Source organism: Panthera leo, chromosome E1 (genome assembly GCF_018350215.1).
Source record: "Panthera leo isolate Ple1 chromosome E1, P.leo_Ple1_pat1.1, whole genome shotgun sequence".
Taxonomy (NCBI): domain Eukaryota; kingdom Metazoa; phylum Chordata; class Mammalia; order Carnivora; family Felidae; genus Panthera; species Panthera leo.
Window position 1 is genome coordinate 26,752,823 of NC_056692.1, and position 18,335 is coordinate 26,771,157.

At 36.2% G+C, this 18,335-nt stretch overlaps 2 protein-coding genes across 4 annotated transcripts in view; one reads left to right on the forward strand and one right to left on the reverse strand.

Annotated features, from left to right (window-relative positions):
- The first annotated feature begins 93 nt into the window (after positions 1–93).
- On the forward strand, positions 94–11,984 carry RNFT1 (ring finger protein, transmembrane 1). Of its 2 annotated transcripts, none has more exons than XM_042917507.1 (9): positions 94–265; positions 2,032–2,489; positions 2,679–2,755; positions 3,822–3,922; positions 5,404–5,557; positions 6,015–6,173; positions 7,286–7,351; positions 10,348–10,449; positions 11,087–11,984. In XM_042917507.1, exons 2-9 carry the CDS (start codon positions 2,087–2,089, stop codon positions 11,219–11,221), a joined length of 1,197 nt encoding a protein of 398 aa, XP_042773441.1. In that variant the 5' UTR covers positions 94–265; positions 2,032–2,086; the 3' UTR covers positions 11,222–11,984. The 2 variants fall into 2 exon arrangements, with proteins under 2 accessions (XP_042773441.1, XP_042773442.1); XM_042917508.1 differs by lacking the exon at positions 94–265 and adding an exon at positions 1,498–1,582.
- Positions 276–18,335, reverse strand: part of RPS6KB1 (ribosomal protein S6 kinase B1) — a 56,012-nt gene continuing 37,952 nt past the window's right edge. The window contains exon 15 of one of the 2 annotated variants that reach the window (XM_042917497.1): positions 276–567. In XM_042917497.1, coding sequence (XP_042773431.1) covers positions 549–567 — 19 coding nt within the window. In that variant the 3' untranslated portion in view covers positions 276–548. Of the gene's footprint in view, positions 568–14,627; positions 17,974–18,335 lie in introns of those variants that run through there. The other variant, XM_042917496.1, reaches the window with a different exon arrangement.

Below are 18,335 nucleotides of genomic sequence, written 5' to 3' on the forward strand. Positions count from 1 at the left end.
CCAGGCAGCACCCACTCCTCTCCACAGCCACCACCCACAGGCGGCGTCGCTGGCGCAGCCAGTCCTAGGACGCGTTGCGCGGGGAGCGGGCACGCGCGCGTGAGGACGTCCGGGGAGCGCGCGCGCCGCCGCCACCAGCGAGCTCGGTTGGGTTTGCCGGTGGTGGGGTTTGAAGGTGATGGCCTTGACCGAAGGCCTCGAGGAGGGGTCTCCCGCTGTCCTCACAGTCGCTGCCGGGAGTACCGTTCACTCTTCGTCATGAGAGGTAAGGCCTGGGGGAAGCGGGCCGAGGAAGCGAGGGGCCAAGGCGAATGGGCTCTGGGAGAGTAAGTGAGGTACTCGAAGCTCGAACGTGGGTGGAAAACTCTGTCCTGGGGATTCCGGAAGAGTTTTGTGCGTTTATTTTTCTTACTTTTTCGTGCCCTTCTTGCTTGTGCTTGGAGGAAAGTGGGAAGGTTCTACGTTTTTATTTATGGGAAAAGATACAGAAATTGTCCCGTCCAACGTCAGTCTTCAGAGGTTTGAGGGAATAAATAGCACCTGTGGCTTCAGAGCATCGGTGAGAGGCTTTAGTGAAAATCATTTAAAAACCACACCACCATACAGTAATTGGAAAAAAAAAAAAAAAAAAAGGTTAGACTTCAGAAAGAAATAGAATGGCAGAACATATCCTGACATTAATCCTAGCTTCCTCCTATAAAAACGGCAGTCAGGGATAAGGCTCAGCGTGTCGTCTGCTGTCATTACGACTCTGGCATCTTCGAAGACTGCCACACTGGTAATTTAGGGATCCTTTCCTGCCAGTGTCCTTTTTCTTTCCCACCTCCCAACCCCCAATGATGGTGGCATTTTTATTTTTATTTTATTTTAATTAAAAAAAATTTTTTTGAATGTTTATTTTTGAGAGAGAGCGTGAGTGGGGGAGGGGCAGAGAGAGAGACAGACACAGAATCCGTAGTAGGCTCCAGGCTCCGAGCTGTCAGCACAGAGCCCGACGCGGGGCTCGAACTCACAAGCCATGAAATCATGACCTGAGCCGAAGTTGGACGCTCAACCGACTGAGCCACCCAGGCGCCCCAATGGTGGCATTTTTAATGGGCAGACTATATAATGATCTTTACACAGACTAAAGAGTTACCTACCTGGCAATTACATAGCGACTCCCCAAGTGTCCCAAATTTAAAGGTGTTTGGGTAGCATTCTTTTCTGGGGGAAGGTAATACTTTTGGTATTAATCATTAGAAATCTTTTCAGCCTTGGGAAAGCTATTTCAGCATAAACGCAAATCTGTAGGTCACTTAAGTGAAATGTTTATTATTAGTTCTCCATGATGATACTTAAAAAAATTTTTTTTAATGTTTATTTTTGAAAGCGAGAGAGAGCAGGAGAGAGCATACGAGCAGCGGAGGGGCAGAGAGAGGAAGACACAAAATCCGAAAAAGGCTCCAGGCTCCGAGCTGTCAGCACAGAACCCAACACAGGGCTTGAACTCATGAACCCATGAGATCATGACCCGAGCTGAAGTCCAACGCTCAACTGACTGAGCCACCCAGGCGCCCCATCCATGATGATACTTTAAAAGGCATTAAGATTTAATGTTTTTTTTTCTCCTTAGCCTTTCAAAGCATTAAAAAATACTGTTTACTCTTAGGAAATGTAGAATCTCCACCGGAGATGAAACTGCTTCAGTTGGGCAGAGTAAATGTCCTGAAGTATCCAAGTATGAATGAGTATTAGTACATTATTAACATCTGCTGGGCACCCATACTTTGACTATTTTGCTGTTTCCGGGGCATCTGAAGCTCAATTTTTTTTGTAGCAGATGTTCCCTAAAAAATAGTTTGAGTACTGCAGCAGAGCCTTGACATTAAGGGAAGAGAGATGTCTAGTTAAAAGTGATAGATAACCTGAAGATAATTCATCTACTGGGACTGTTGGCCTGTCCTGTAGTGAATAAAGGATTCCTACTGAACAATATATTGCCTGTATTTAATTGTTCACTTAGAATATTTTCTGATTTTTTATTTTTAGGAGACCGAGCCCTGAAGCAAAGAAATCTGGATCACAGAAAAAGTATTCAAGGGTCATGCAAGCCAACTGTAGCCAACTGCACAGCCCTCCAGGAGCTGCAGGCAGTGAGGATGCCTCAGCTTCCCAGTGTGTTCATACACGATTGACAGGAGAAGGTTCTTGTCTTCATTCTGGAGATGTTCATATCCAGATAAACTCCATACCTAAAGAATGTGCTGAAAATCCAAGCTCCAGAAATATAAGGTCAAGTGTCCACAGCTGTACTCACGGATGTATACATAGTCGCTTACGGAGTCACTCCCACAATGAAGCAAGGCAGTCTGATGATACTGCCACAGAGTCTGGAGATCATGGTAGTAGCTCTTTCTCAGAATTCCGATATCTCTTCAAGTGGTTGCACAAAAGTCTTCCATATATTTTGATTCTGGGTGTCAAACTTGTTATGCAGCATATAACAGGTAGGGTATAATAAAACATTGCATTGTTTCATTGCTAAATTCAGTAAATTTTATTTCCTTATTGGTAATCTCCTTGAACCTCTGTATTTTGTTAGCTTTGAAAATTGTATGTTTCCTGTAAATTCATGTTATTGTGTTAACTCTTGGATTTTTTTTTCTTTCAATTAACTGGAACTTATTTCCTAACAGGAATTTCTCTTGGAATTGGGCTGCTTACAACTTTTATGTATGCAAACAAAAGCATTGTAAATCAGGTTTTTCTAAGAGTAAGTATAACAAGTAACTTAAAAAAAACATTAAATGTTTCTCTCTGTACAATTAATTATATACTCACTTTTGAGAGAAATAGGAATTAAGATCATTTTCTTGACAAACATGTTATAGCATCCATGATATATTAAATTTTGTTATCTAAATGATCTGTCCTGATAAATTGTTTCACCTTATTTTCTTTGTATGTTGAATCCCTGATAGAAAAACTAGATAAGATTAAAAGGTTTAGAATGCACTATTTGATCTGATTTGTTAAGTGCCTTCATATTTTGAGTAAATTTTACCATCATTAAAAACTTCACCTGTTGCCCTAGAAGATCTAAAATAGTTCAATAAAATGTACATTGAATGGGTATCGAACTATTAGGGCTCCCTTTTTTAAAGAAAATTATGCCCAAGAAGTTTTTCCATAATATAAATTATAAATTATTAGTCATATACGTTACCGGAAAAAAATGGGATTAGTTTATAAAATTTCACCTTCAAGCAACTTTAAAGGGCTGTATCTGTGTAAAGGATCAGCATTCTGACCTGGATATTTGTAGTTAGAATCTACCAAACCATAAAAATTTAATTCAGGGTTTAAATTAAACTAGTAATTAAGACAATTTTAAAAGTAAGATTAATAACAAATTACCTTGTTAAAATATTACTGAATTGAAAATTTTTAGTTATTTTTCTAAGTCCTGACAACCTAGTATTTTTTAAAGTTCGGTTTTGTCAGGGAGGCAAAAATAGGGAGCAGTAGAGGTAAAGTTTGTACTTGGATGGTTCTTTTATGTCATTTTGTAGACTTGGCTTCTTTGAAACCTGGGTAATGTGAGTATTGTTTTTATATAGTGAAGAAAACTGTAATTTAAAAATTTATTTAAATATTCTGTTCTGTTCACTAAAGATTCATAGAGTGCAATGATGTACAATTTAACTATATTTTTATTAAGATTAATCTACTAAAATGTTCTAAGTTCACAAATTAGTCCTTAAAGTAAAATAGTTAAATGATATTTATAACTCTGGCATAATTCATAATAACAAATTATAAAATTGTTTATTTTTCAGGAAAGGTGCTCCAAGATTCAGTGTGCTTGGTTACTGGTATTCTTAGCAGGATCTTCTGTTCTTTTATATTACACTTTTCATTCTCAGTCACTTTATTACAGGTAATTTGAGGTACAAATACACAATCATATTTTTTATGTAAAAATTTATTCCATAGCACTTTGTATATATCTTAACTTACACATACTTATTGTTAGAGTTCAATTTTTACCGGTCCCTCTCCTTCCAAGATAATAGCTCTAAATGACTTACTCAGATTTGTATACTAAGTGCCTTGGCTCATAGCAGGTACTATTTTAGTTTTCGATACTTAAATTTTTACTTATATAATCAGTGGTTTTAAACACCGTTAGGTGTTGGTGGTGGTCTTTTTAAATTTTTATTTATTTTTGACAAAATTGTATGTATTCAGGATGTAAACATGATGTTTTGACATATGTATGCATTGTGAAATGATTATCACAATCAAGCTAATTAACATGTCTGTCACTTCTCTTAGTTACTTGTGGGGGGGGGGGTGGGTAAGAACACATGATCTTTGTTTCTAGAAGCAAGAAGACTTACTAAAGGATAGTTGTTAAGTTTCCAGGTCAGATGGAAGTGTTCTTAATTTTTAGCTTTAATCCGATGATTAGAAGTCCTGGTTTTAGCGGAGTTGGGAGAGATGGGACAAATCTAGGAAACAGTGTATAGAGGGAACCAATACCACTCAAATTGGATTGGGTGTGTTGATGGGAGGTAAGAATCCAGGATGACCCCTGGGATTTAGTTTTAGCAACTGGCTGGGTGGTGGTTCATTTATGGGCTAGGAAAGACTGGAAAGAGAACTGGTTTTGAGGGGAAGATCAGTTTTGCTTTGAATATGTAAAGTTTGAGAGGCCATGTAGAACTCTTAAAGTGATTGTAGCTATATGTCATGAGCTCATTGTCAAAGTTAGGGCTTTAAATTTTGGTGGTATCCAGCAGATGGTTGATAGACCTAAAAACCATGGAATTCATGAAGACTAATCAGGGAAAGAAAGTGTAGACAGAGGAGAGGGCCCAGGACTGGACATTAATCAGAGGAGGAGCAGCAAAGGATATTTAAGGAACCATCAGTTACATAATGAGAATAACTAGGAAAGTGTGATGTTAGAAGTCTAAGAAGAAAATAATTCAGGGAGGGAAGATGGAAAACGAGAAGTGACCTTTGAGTTTAGCAAGACAGAAGGAATTGGTGATCTTGACAAAACCAATTCAGTGGAAAGGAGATGGAACCCTGATTGGAATTGGTTGAGAAGAGAATGGTGGACGTCTAGTATTTAGTGAATTCTTTAGATTACAGGGTAGCTTTCCAGCCATGACATGCTAGAAAGACTGTTCTTTTTCTTTATTCTATGGAGGAAAGATTTGAAATTCAAACATTTGAAAAGTCCCTTTAAGCAAAATGATCTTCCATTTTATTTACATGAACTCTAACATCTTGCCAAACTCACATTTTTTACATATCAAAGTAAAATACTTGGTAGCAAATTTAAAACCCCTATCAAAACTTGACCTTTGTATATTGTTTTGGTAAGTTTTGATGTTTTTCTCTTGGTAGCTTAATTTTTTTAAATCCTACTTTGGACCATTCAAGCTTCTGGGAAGTACTTTGGATTGTTGGAATTACAGACTTCATTCTGAAATTCCTCTTCATGGGCTTAAAATGCCTTATTTTGTTGATGCCTTCTTTCATCATGCCTTTTAAATCCAAGGTAAGAAACCAACATGTTTTATTGGAACAGTATTAGCAAACCACATTAATACTATTTAGTCTTTGTTGAAATGACTCTTTTATAACTTTTCAGTTTCCTAAATAACCTAATTTTAATTATCTGTATTACCTTAGACTAGAGACCATTTGTTCAAAGACCTGAACTTAAATAATCTATTCCAAATTCTGTAAAATCAGAATTACATTGCTTCAGAATAATCCTCACATCACATATAGAAAAATACTATTTAGATTGTACTTCCATTCTCCTCCAGGGCTTTATCAATTAGTTATTTATAACTGACTACAGGCAGTTTTTCATGTGTTTTTTCTCATATTCAGTAAAAATTTTATAATTGAGTTGTGCTATGTACTCATGATGATCTCAATCCAATATGAAATATTTGTGCTATGTAAGTAGCTTATATAGCCCTGTTTTCTTTTTCCTTTCTTTTTAGGGTTACTGGTATATGCTTTTAGAAGAATTATGTCAGTATTACCGAACTTTTGTTCCCATACCAGTTTGGTTTCGTTACTTTATAAGCTATGGGGAGTTTGGTAATGTGACTAGACGGAGTCTTGGGATATTGCTGGCTTTACTCTACCTCATACTAAAAGTAGGTAATGTTGTAAATCTTGTCATTGTATGATTCATATGATGATGACAGATTTTACATACTACTGCTTTTCCCCTTGACTGTCTTATAGTTTATATCACTAGTTTGAAGTAATGACAGGTTCTGTATCTGTTTAGAAATGGAAAAATGTAAATATATGTCTTTATCTTAATCTAGTGGTTCTTACATTTAATTGGGACAGTGGAGCTCCAGATAGCATGGGTAGAATAGAACATATTCATCCCCAACAGTAGCATCTGTCATACACAAAAATACTATCCTCCTCCCCTCAAATTAATATGAAACTTTTAAAAAGCTACTTTAAAAGTGCCTGGTCTTTGACAGTTATATTTGTCTAAACTAAATTGTAACTCTATTCACATGTACTTCATTTTGGTCAAGAGTTGGCTGAAATCTATAAAAGGGATGGGAGGATGGGCAAATGGGTGGAGAGGAGTGGAAGATAAAAAGTTGGCTGAAATCAGTAAATGGAGTAAAATATTCCATAATTGGACTTTAAATATATTTACAATGAAGTGAATACGCAATGAGCATTACATTAATACCAGTATTTGATATGATGGGATTTGAGCTTTAATCTCTGGGGTTTTTAAAAAAAAATTTTTAATGTATATGTATAGATTAAAAATTTTTTTTTTAACATTTATTTATTTTTGAGAGACAGAACATGAGTGGGGGAGGGGCAGAGAGAGAGACACACACACAGAATCCAAAGCAGGCTCCAGGCTCAAGCTGTCAGCACAGAGCCCCACGTGGGGCTCTAACTCAAGAACCATGAGATCATGACCTGAGCCAAAGTCAGACACTCAACCAACTGAGCCACCCAGGTGCCTTTTGATGTATATTTTTGAGAGAGAGAGCATGCGCATGAGAAGAGGGGAGAGGCAGAGAGGGAGGGAGACACAGAATCAGAAGAAGGCTCCAGGCTCTGAGGTGTCAGCACAGAGTCTGATGGGGAGCTTGAAGCCATTAATCTCCAGATTGTGACCTGAGCTAAAGTCAGGCGTTTAACTGACCAAGCCACCCTGGTGCCCCTCTAGGTTTAACAGATAGGGCTCTTTGAATTCAGGAATTCTTACTTCCTCTTTCAGCTTTTGGACTTTTTTGGACATCTGAGAACTTTCCGACGGGTTTTGCGAATATTTTTTACACGACCAGTAAGTACTTTTTATCAGTTAAAAACACTTTTTACCTTTTTTTTTTTTTTTTTAAGGTTTATTTATTTTTGAGTGAGAGTGCAAGTGGGGCAGGGGCAGAGAGAGAGGGGGAACAGAGGATCTGAACTAGGCTCTGCACTAACAAGAGCAAGCCTGATACGCACCTCGAACTCACAAACCATGAGATCATGACCTGAGCCAAAGTCGAACTGAAGTTAACTGCTCAACTGACTGAGCCACCCAGGCGCCCCTACCTTTCTTCATTATAAAAATGTTTTAGTTCATAAATTTTACAAGTATGGATTTCATGGGGCACTTGGTGGGCTCAGTTTGCAGAGCATGTGACTCTTGATCTTAGTTCTTGAGTTTAAGCTCCACGTTGGGTGTAGAGCTTACTTTAAAAAAAAAAAGGTGTGGATTTCATAATTACATGCTTTTTTAGTACTCTGGCACATGGGGCTATAATCAGTTCCTTTTTTTTTTAATGCTTATTTTGAGAGAGAGAGAGAGAGAGAGAGAGAGACAGCATGTGTGGATATGCAGAAGGGACAGAGAGAGCATCCCAAGTAGTTCTGTGCTATCAGCATAGAGCCTGATGCCAGGCTTGATCTCATGAACCCTGAGATCATGACCTGAGCCTAATTAAGAGCCGGATGCTTAAGTGACTGAGCCATCCAGACACCCCTCTATGACTTGCATGTTGACAACTACCTGATAGTTGATGCAGTGCCTATATTTTTGAATATGCCTCTTGCCCTTCAAATCACTTGATGTAAGGATTTATATACATTCCCATAAAAATCTTGTCATGAACTTTTGTTCCTCTTCCTTTTTAAAAAATTCACAAGTGGTGGGTTTGTGTACTTCCATTAAGCTCTTATTCAGCTCCTGTAAGAGTGCTCATTGTTAATTTGAGAAAAACTCATTACCAAAAATACCCCTTGAAATTTTCTTACTGAAAAAATTTCCCCACCAGTAGTCAATTCTGTATGCACAAGTTCTCAAGTAAGTTCTCATTTATTTAACAATAAGTTGAGACTCCAGTGTCAACTATAAACTTGATTATTACGTGATTCCACTGATGTTACAAATTGCAGAGAGAGGCTCATTTGCTATTTAGTAGTCTCAAAGGTTCTCAGTACTTATATGTGGACACTCTTTGGCTAGATAGAACTAGTAATGTTTTTCATTTTTAAAGTGAGCTCACAACTACAAGATCAAGAGTTGCACGTTCAACCAGCTAAGCCAGCGAGGTGCCCCTAGAGCTAGTAATTTAATAACAAGTTTTGCTGCATCCTATTCAGACTTCTCTCTTTAGACAAGATATAATAAAATTGAGAATTCCATTTTGATGGAGTTTATTCAATTGATTATAGGAGTACCAACCATTTTACTATAATTTAGTAACGCTTGTGCTAAAATACTTTGATATTCTTTCTCTGTAAGGCATAAAGAGAAATCATAGTCATTGATACTCTTTGATTTATTCTTGAGTCTCTCAGGAATACACATAATACACATGTTCCTTAACTTTGCCAGAGAAATGGCAATCACCATTAAGAGAGGTCTTCACCTGAAGGGAGTCTGCAAAATCCCAGACGGGAGTGCTGTTTTGTTTTTAAGCTTATTTATTTTTGAGAGAGCGAGCAGGGGAGGGGCAGAGAAAGAGGGAGAGAATGTCAAGCCGGCTCTGCACTGTCAGCACAGAGCCTCATGTGGGGCTCGACCTCCATGAGATCATGACATGAGCCGAAACCAAGAGTCACTCAACTGACTGAGCCACCCAGGTGCCCAAGGAGTGCTGTTTTAAAAGCTGTCAGCTTCTGTATCTGCAGTGTACTCTGCTGAATGACATTTTAATGAAGGTAAATTGGCACCAGGATCATCCATCAGTATCCTGATTTGTTTCTGGAATCTTGAACATCACCAGACCCAAAACAGAAATCTTACTTTTAAATATTTTTATCCTTTGAATTTTAGTTTGATTTTGTTAACTCTCAGTATTTAGTGAAAGAAGTTTAGATCCTAGCTTTAGGTTGTTGAGTCAAGTCATGCTTTGCTCTCATTACCATAACTGAACTTGGGTGTACTTACTTCTCTTCAGCCACCCTTTCCTCATTTCTACAAAAAGGTGATCTCATTTGTAAAATCTTCTCACGTCTAGTTAATGACTACATTCTATTGAATTTGGTGAGGAAGTTATTAAGATCTTAAACAGATCAAGAACTTTTAAGGACTGTAGTAGGAGAAAAGAAAATTTAAGAAATTGTGTTAGTCTGTTAGTTTTGACAGTACAACTCTGTCTGTGACATTTTGCAATACTGGTTCTTTTGTAAAATTTTATTTTTTCCTAGTACTAAGTGTTCTCTGACTTGTGATAATTAAGGATGACAATTCAAATTATTTTTAAATTCAGTAACAGGACATGTTCAGTGGTCCCCAAAACTTCTTTACGTTCAATTCACCTAGAGAACTTTAAAATATTAGACTCCTGGGTCTTATTATAACAGTATGTTTGGACCTATTGAGTCAATCTCCAGTGTGGAGCACAGAAATCTATTTTTAAAGCTATCTCCACATGACTTACATTAGGCAGCCAAGCTCTGAATGGACTCTTTTGAACCACTGCTATAGGTAATATGTGGGTTATTTGGCAATATGGGCCACATAATACATGAATGTAGATTTTATAGTAATTATATTTCAGATTGCTTAGTCTCTTAAGTCCGTTGAATTTCTAGCACTATCATGTGGGAATCCAATAAATCTAACCATCTTCCAAGATCCTATTGTGTATCTAATGAGTCCATCTTGGTGCATGCAATCCAAGACACACATGGTTCTGCATACGTAGTTCAGTTTTGAAATGTTTGTATCCTTCGGCAGAGTTTTCAAATGCCTAGTTCAAGGGAGATTTGAGAAATACAGCATCACCTATGTATTTGAGGAACAGGAAAGAAAGATTTGTAGATAAACAGAACTTTTTATCTTCACAGAGTTACGGAGTGGCTGCCAGCAAGAGACAGTGTTCAGATGTGGATGATATTTGTTCAGTATGTCAAGCTGAATTTCAAAAACCAGTTCTGCTCATCTGTCAGGTAAGTAGATTTGTTAAGCATACCAAATACAGCATTTCTCTGTCATATTTATGTTAGCTACAAGGAAAAATCTGCAATGTTTAGCATAAAGTAGCATTCAGGGCACATACTAGAAATTTCTTCCCTATAATCAGGGGTTTGGTAGATTAGCTAAACCTTGTTCCTTATGTTCTAATGATTTGTATGCAGAGGAGGGTATGTGGGGGAAAAATAATTCAGATGGCAGACTGGATACGAAAATGACTTGAAAACAGGCTACTCTTAACAACTGGTTACTAGTCTTTAAGAATACCAGCATTTGTTATTGGATCGTGTAAGTCCCTTTCCTATACTTTATGGCAGTTATTCTCAAACACTTTAAGACAGGAGGTCATAATACTTGATCTTAAAGTTATTACCCAGGGATAGCTTATATCTTATTAAAAGTAGTTGAATAGTATAGTCAAAAGAACACTAGTGGCTCTACCACTAATACCGCTTTGTGTTCTTGAATGTCGTACTTTGTTTTCTCATTTGTAAAATGAAGGGATTAGTGCTCTCCAAAATTCCTTTCAGCTCTAAAGTATGATTCTTTGCAATGTGATGATTTTAAAATTAAAATGTTAAGTATAAAATCTAATTCTTAATTCCTTTACAGCATATATTTTGTGAAGAATGCATTACCTTATGGTTTAATCGAGAGAAAACATGTCCACTGTGCAGAACTGTGATCTCAGACCATATAAACAAATGGAAAGATGGAGCCACTTCATCCCACCTTCAGATATACTAAGTTGTATAAACTATGAAGGCCACAAAACACTAATTTTATTTGGTTACACTGACAATTGATAAAGACATTAGAATGGGTTTTCAGGACTAGACATTAAGGAAAATGTTTCCAAATGATTTTAGACTATTATAGTAAGACTTAAGTGTGTAATCTAATTTATCAAAAGATTAAATGAAAGAACCTTATGTTTTAAAAAATATGTAAGTAATGTTCGACCTAATGAATATGGAACATTTATCCTGTCCTAATTATTTGACAGGTGGTTGCAGTGTTAAATTGTGAATGTTTTCTCATTAATGTTACCAAAATGTCAATTGGGTAACTAAAACTAGTGATTTTGGAGGAACTCAGGTATTCTTTCCTGACATTGTTTTCAGAATAAAGAATATTTTTCATAATATTTTAAGATACATTATCTGAAAGTAGAATTTTCTTTAGCATTGACTTTTATAATTCCCATTCTAAAAATTCTTAAATTTGCATAAAGTTTATATTTTTAAATGAAAGTTCTAAATACTATTTTTTACCTGTAAACAATCAGATTTTCTAAGTGAAGATTAAATTTACTGAGGATGATATATTTTAATATTGTATTGTTCTCTGTAAGATGATCAGCAATCGAGAATAGATTATTTGAACTCATTGTTTGTGGACCTCATACATACAATCCTTCTGTCAGCTTTAATGTTCATGATCTTGCTTTTTGTATAGTGCCATGAACTATCTTGAAGTAACTATTAAAATAATTGACATGAATTACAAATAGCTGGCTCCACTGATGATTTCAATAATATGACAAATAAGACCCACTCAAACTCTTACAAAAGAATTCCCCTTATAACTAATCTTCTCCAAAGAGTTTTGGAATCTTATGCTTAAGTCACTGTTACTTGGGAGATTAAAGTTTGCACTCAGAGGCTTGCACCAAAAGCTTTGGATAGTGTGGTTTGTTTGCCTCTAGGTATTTGTGCAGGGTAATGGAAAAGGGAATGAGGCATTTTCTCTCTCCCATGAAACCTTTAAGGCAGAATCAAATCTGTAACAGAAGTATGAAAGGCTAGTTACATCTAGAGTATAACTTCTGCCCATTATTTCAATTACCATTAATCAGTTTGCACCCAAGGAAAAGATACTGGAAAGGAGGAGCTGGGAGGTAGAAAACAAATCTGGCAGTATTAAGACAAAGTCTGAACCAGAATATGGATTAATATAAGGATAGTGACCAACCAGCTACAGATAAAGCCACTTTCATGCCTGTATGGCCACCCAAATTGACACAAGAACATTAGAAAGCCTGTAACTATTTTTCCTATAGGTAAATACTGCCAGGTTATAAGTACAACTGTTTCTATTCAGTGAGGACATATTTAAATCTATTATCTAATTTGAGAACAGTTGCAAATATTGAAACAAGCTTATTTGGCCTTAAATCACCTTCTTGACTGTGGTGAGGCAAGTTATTTAGGTATACAGTAGGAGATAGGTGAGAAAGACAATTTGAGATTAGAATTTGGGTGCGAAAGAGGTGTGTTGAATTCCTATCATGAACACAAGAATAACATCTTACTACATGGGTTATTTCAGCCCTATTAAAATACCTACCTACTCTTCTTACTCTGTGGCTATATGGATAGCTTTGTTTCTTAAGATGATTTAATAAAAAGGAGGTCCATGATAGGCAGATGGGTTTTTGTTCCTAATGAATTAACAAGAAAGCAGTTCATATGAATTTAAAAGGGGTGGGGGGGGGCGGGGAAATGTAATAGGAGAGCTATGCCATCTACCAATAACACTAATGAACTGGAAGCATTTCTCTACTTAAACTCTTTCACCTCAAAAATGGGAATAGGGATTCAAAAACCCACTTATTCTGTGAACTCAGATCACACCCTCTTAAAGATCGTTTTATCAGCATTAAGAGCTGCAACTCTATGGGGCACCAGGGTGGTTCAGTCCGACTCTTGGTTTCAGTGCAGGTCATGACCTCACAGTTGGTGAATTTGAGCCCTGTGTCAAGCTCTGCACTGACTGCCTGGGATTCTCTCCCCCTTTTTTCTGTCCCTCCCCTGCTCACATTCTCTCAAAAAAAAAAAAAAAAAAAAAAGGAGCTGCAACTATGTTTAATAAAAAAGTCAGTTTGAGAACTTCTATAGAGAAATCATCCAAGTGTGATAGAATTGCCTCAAATAAGTGGCTTATACAAAACACCCATCTTACACTAGATATGTTGAGACATTAGTTAAAAACAGATTTGGGGCATGACATTATGTAGCACATACACACCCAATGATCAAATGTTGTTGACAAGTGTGGCTGAACAAACTTGTTAGGACAAGAAAGTCTTCCTAGTGTATCTGTAATGAAACTAGTTTCACATAATTTTTCACATGAGCTTTTTTTTAAGTAACCAATTCAACTATTGGACAGAACTTGGAAATTACAAGTGTGTAACATCTAATATATATTAGTACTAAAACTTGTTATATATTTAAGTAGCTTCAATTTCTCAGCAGAAAGTTTTTACAACTGTTAGTCCTCATATATATAAGTAGTTACTAAATATGAGAACCTGAACATATCTGGTATATTAATGAAAATAATTATTGAAACCATTTGTGCACCTGATAGTTATTTCTTCCTATCTGTGGATTTAAAAAAAAAATCACTTCTATTTTATGTTCATTCAAATTTGCATTTAATTTCTATTTACATTCATTCAATCTGAAATCAAATACTTAATACAGTAAACTAAATACAAGATGAAAAGCAGAAAAATGTGTTACCCTCATAGCACTCCTAATAAGGCAGCTTAATATTTACTCTGATAGATGCAAAGCCAACTTGGGACAGGAATAAAATAATTAAAGAACACAGATGAACCCATTTTTCAGATGTTACTTCAAATAATCCACTGAGATAACATTTGTGCTGTAGTGATAAATTAAGAATCACACACAAAAGTTTTATATCAATCAGTAACAGACCACAGGTCATGGTGTGACAAATACTTTTATGATTATTTTGTCCAGCTTGCTAGTGTCTACTCCTATGAAAAAGGGTAGATGTTTGGATACTGATGTTTTTGAGAAATTAACCATTTTCAAAGCCTCAAAATCCATTCTTCATAAATTCAACATTTCTCATGGGAATATTCTTAGATCTAACCCTTGTAGACTAGGAACCACATGACTGACTAACCAAAATAGGTCCTACATTAAATATAAAATCGAAGGCTCAGGGCGCCTGGGTGGCCCAGTTGGTTAAGCATCCGACTTCAGCTCAGGTCATGATCTCACAGTTTGTGAGTTCGAGCCCTGCATCAGGCTCTGTGCTGATAGCTCAGAGCCCGGAGCCTGCTTCAGATTCTGTGTCTCCCTCTCTCTCTGCCCCTGCCCCACTCGCACTCTCTCTCTCTCTCCCTCAAAAATAAACATTAAAAAAAAAAAATCTTTCTTTAAACTAAAATAAAATTGAAGGCTCAGTATATTGATACTATCGAAGATGCGTATTGCTTATAATCATTTATTAAAGAATGTTGAATTTATGGAGTATCATACATGCATTCTTACCTCCCACCCCCCAATTATCTTCTATCTCAAAAAATAGTATGGAAAAAAGTCTCCTTGAAGGATTCAAATTACGTGAGACCATAAAGGGGAAAAAGAAATAATATAATTTTCCAAAATATCTGGTTCAAGTTCAATAATTCTTTACATTGTTAATCACAGCTGGTTTATAAATCCCAGTTTATTCTGTAATGCTACAAACCTTATAAAATCAAAATTAGTAGAGTTCAGTTCTCAGTGATTTTAATTAAAAAACAACATGTATAAAGTAAAAAAATATCCTGTAATAGCTGGTTTTAAAGAAAATAATCGAGTGATGAAAGGAAAGCACTTAATCTCTTTTATACACTTACCTGGAATAATCATAAAGAATCCTCTTAGAAACTTAAGACTAGTAATATTGACATCATACATTTTGAACTATGCTTGGATTTTTACAAATAAATATAGGGTAAGCCATATTGCATAGGTGTGTGCTTTCTGTCTGTGACACTAAAAGTGGCACTTGACATGTTTCACAGTCAGAGTAGGGATATCCATTTATAAAACAATTTTTCAGTGAACTTGCCTCAGCACAGGAAATTAATTTCACTCAATATTAAGTCTGAAAGCTATTTGTATGGATGGTAAATATGTAATTAATGCATTTTATGCAGAAAATTTGCGGTGTGTGCCACTACTGCTGGCAGTGCTAATTATGAAAATAGTTTAACTATGGGGTGGTTATATAGCCAGCCAATCACAGTGCAAATGTTACTAGCAAATAGGACTGAGGAGGAATATTTTAGGGTAAAAATTTTGCTGGAATTTGGTTAGGCAGTCAACACTACAGTTAGTAAACACATTTGAAAACAAGTATCAGAGTAGCACAAGTCATTTACAATCTGAAAGAAAGTCTATACTTATCACCATAGTTTTTGGGTTCTAGTTTTTCAGACATCAACTGTCATAGAACAAAGCTCTGCACGTTAAGTACAATATCTGCCCTTATCATTTATTGTAGCTTCTAATTTACTAGCTACAATTACAAAGTTCTCAGTAGGCTGCTGCAATAAGGGAGGAGGGGGTCTAGAGGAAGTGATAAAATAAAAAAATAAATAAAAAAATAAAAGGCTTTCTGTCCAAAGATGAACTGTTACCAATTTCTTCATTTATTGCCAAAATTGAAAAGGTATATTTCCAATCACTTTTCATGGTTCTATTTTGCTCAGTGTTATAAGATTTCATCTCATCTCACTTGAATTGCCATTTAAATACGCAAAGCTTTCCTCTTTTCTGACTGAATTCAACATGCATAAAGAATCTTATGGCTTGGATCCTATGGCTCAAAAAGGTTTGAAGAACATAGCAAGCAGCAACTATTTAAAAAAATTGTAGGGTTGCAAAATATTACAAATTGACTTTGCACACTCAGAAGACATTATAACAAAAGGAGGTGATAAGACTCAACTGCATGATCATCTATTATACCAGTATGCACTGAAATGTATTTTTATAAAGCTCTGCAGATATTAAACCCTTTCACCAGCTAAAGTCATGGAAATGCGCTCTTTAAGGCAGGAAGTATTTAAGAAAGGTAAAGTTACCTTTATTTTTATTCTTTGTACCTGTATACCACTTATGTAGATTTTGTTACAATTTCAAAAACATAATGTCTTGTTCACATGTTTCCTAAATTAAACCACTAAGTTTTCTTATTCACTGTGGAAGACATTCATCAAAAGGCCATCAAATGTTTTTACAATCAAAAAATGTAGCCCCAGTATAGAAGAAACTCTTTTTCCTTTTGAAACTGCTGAGGAAAAAAATGTAAGGAAGGTAGACAGCAAAAACAGTTAAAAGTAAAACTTAAAATCTTAACAATTTGCTGTAAAGAGATTAGACATAGAGAGTGGAACATGATAACACCCTCTTCCCCTGGATCTCCCTCTCTCCCTCACTTTACTGCCCTCAGTATGTATTTTATCCTCTTTTCCATCCTTCTTCAGCCATAGGCTGAAAATATTTGGCGTCTTGAACCAAATACTGGTATAAGAACAGGGGGCGATATTTTTCCAGTGCAATGCAGGCCCAGGACAAGGATGCAATGTAGGACATACAAGTTATGCCCATTCCAAAGCTTCCAGTTAAGCTTAGCACATAGCAGTACTGCAAGTAGAAATGATTAAATAGATTTTTTTTTTCCTAGTATTACAGACAGGTATTGCAGCTGGGTTACTGAAAATAAACCCCATGTCCACCCCAATCCCTCAAACGAGCCACAGCTGTGGTTAACAATGATTCATTTGCATTTTTATTGTTTCACCAAGAGAAGAAACAGAAGTTGTCTGGCTTTCTTCACACCAACCAATAATTTTGCATTTTAAAGTTGGGATGTTTTCCATAATGAGCTGAATCAAAAATCTATTTGAAAAATATATATTTATATAAAAAAAAGATTCAGGTTGTTTGCACGTAAAACATCAACTGTTAAGTTTCTTTTGTCTTTGATTCCATGTTGCTGGAAAAGTTTGAACAAGCTTGCATGCTAATTTGTCCTTAGTTGCAAGTATTACAGGCAATTTCATACTTTGCCTAATGAAAGGATAACCCTTCTTCGACACAATCAGAACTCAACAGTGATTCAGAAGCAACATCCTACCCTTAATACTGTCAGTTTTGAGCCATCAACATGAAAATCCTTGATAAGGTTGAGAAGATGTCGCTAGGAATCAATTGATGTGCCTAAGAGTTCCACAATACTATTATGCTTAAGTTTTGTTTTTTTTTGCACCATTGATTGATTTTTTTTAAATCCATGTTTATTTTTCCTCTGTCCAAAGTGTTCAATGTAATGACACTGACTCTTCAAGACTGTCATTTTGAGCTTTCTTGTTTCACTTTACAGGATGCTCACATATCCCTTCCTCACCTGTTTTTGCCTTAAATTCATTAAAATCATTGCTCTGTCATAGATTCATACGTAGGTGCTCTGGTCGTTTGGAGATCATGGGGAAAGCTTGTTTTTTGTATGGCCCAGAGTTCGGCTGTCGTATGGGAAGTGGTGCTGAAGCTTCCCCACTCATCGTCACATCCATCTGCTCTACTCCACTTGTTTCCATTGGATATTCCACAGGTGTCTGAGGATTTGCCGTGCTGGCTGAAGCACCTCTTCCCCAGAAATCCCCAGGAGAAAATTTGACTGGGCTTTAAGACAAGGAAGAGCTATCATTCATTTATCTCAAGGATTATCTCAACAGGAAATATTTCCCTTACATTTAAAGGGATGACACTTATTTTCATTCAATTTTATTTTTGTGTGAATTAGTACAAAGGCTAAATTTGAGCCATTGCTCCTCTAGACTAACTGCTAGAATTTCCTAACTGGTGTCTTTATCTCTGTACCTGCCTCTGTAAAATACTCAATGATACTTTTTTTTTTTTTTTTTTTTAAAGTCATTGTACTTCCCTACTTAAAACAGCTTCCCACTGCATTTAAGATAAATGTATTTAAGACAAACTCACATGTCAGGAATGTTGACCACCCTTTCATTATGAAGACCAAGATT

Bases quoted from the DNA above. Each gene is read 5' to 3' on its own strand.
- RNFT1 (XM_042917507.1), top strand. From the start codon at position 2,087: ATGCAAGCCAACTGTAGCCAACTGCACAGCCCTCCAGGAGCTGCAGGC. The intron at 3,923-5,403 runs GTAATTTGAGGT...TTCTCTTGGTAG, and splicing joins TCTCAGTCACTTTATTACAG to CTTAATTTTTTTAAATCCTA. The intron at 6,174-7,285 runs GTAGGTAATGTT...TTCCTCTTTCAG, and splicing joins TACTCTACCTCATACTAAAA to CTTTTGGACTTTTTTGGACA.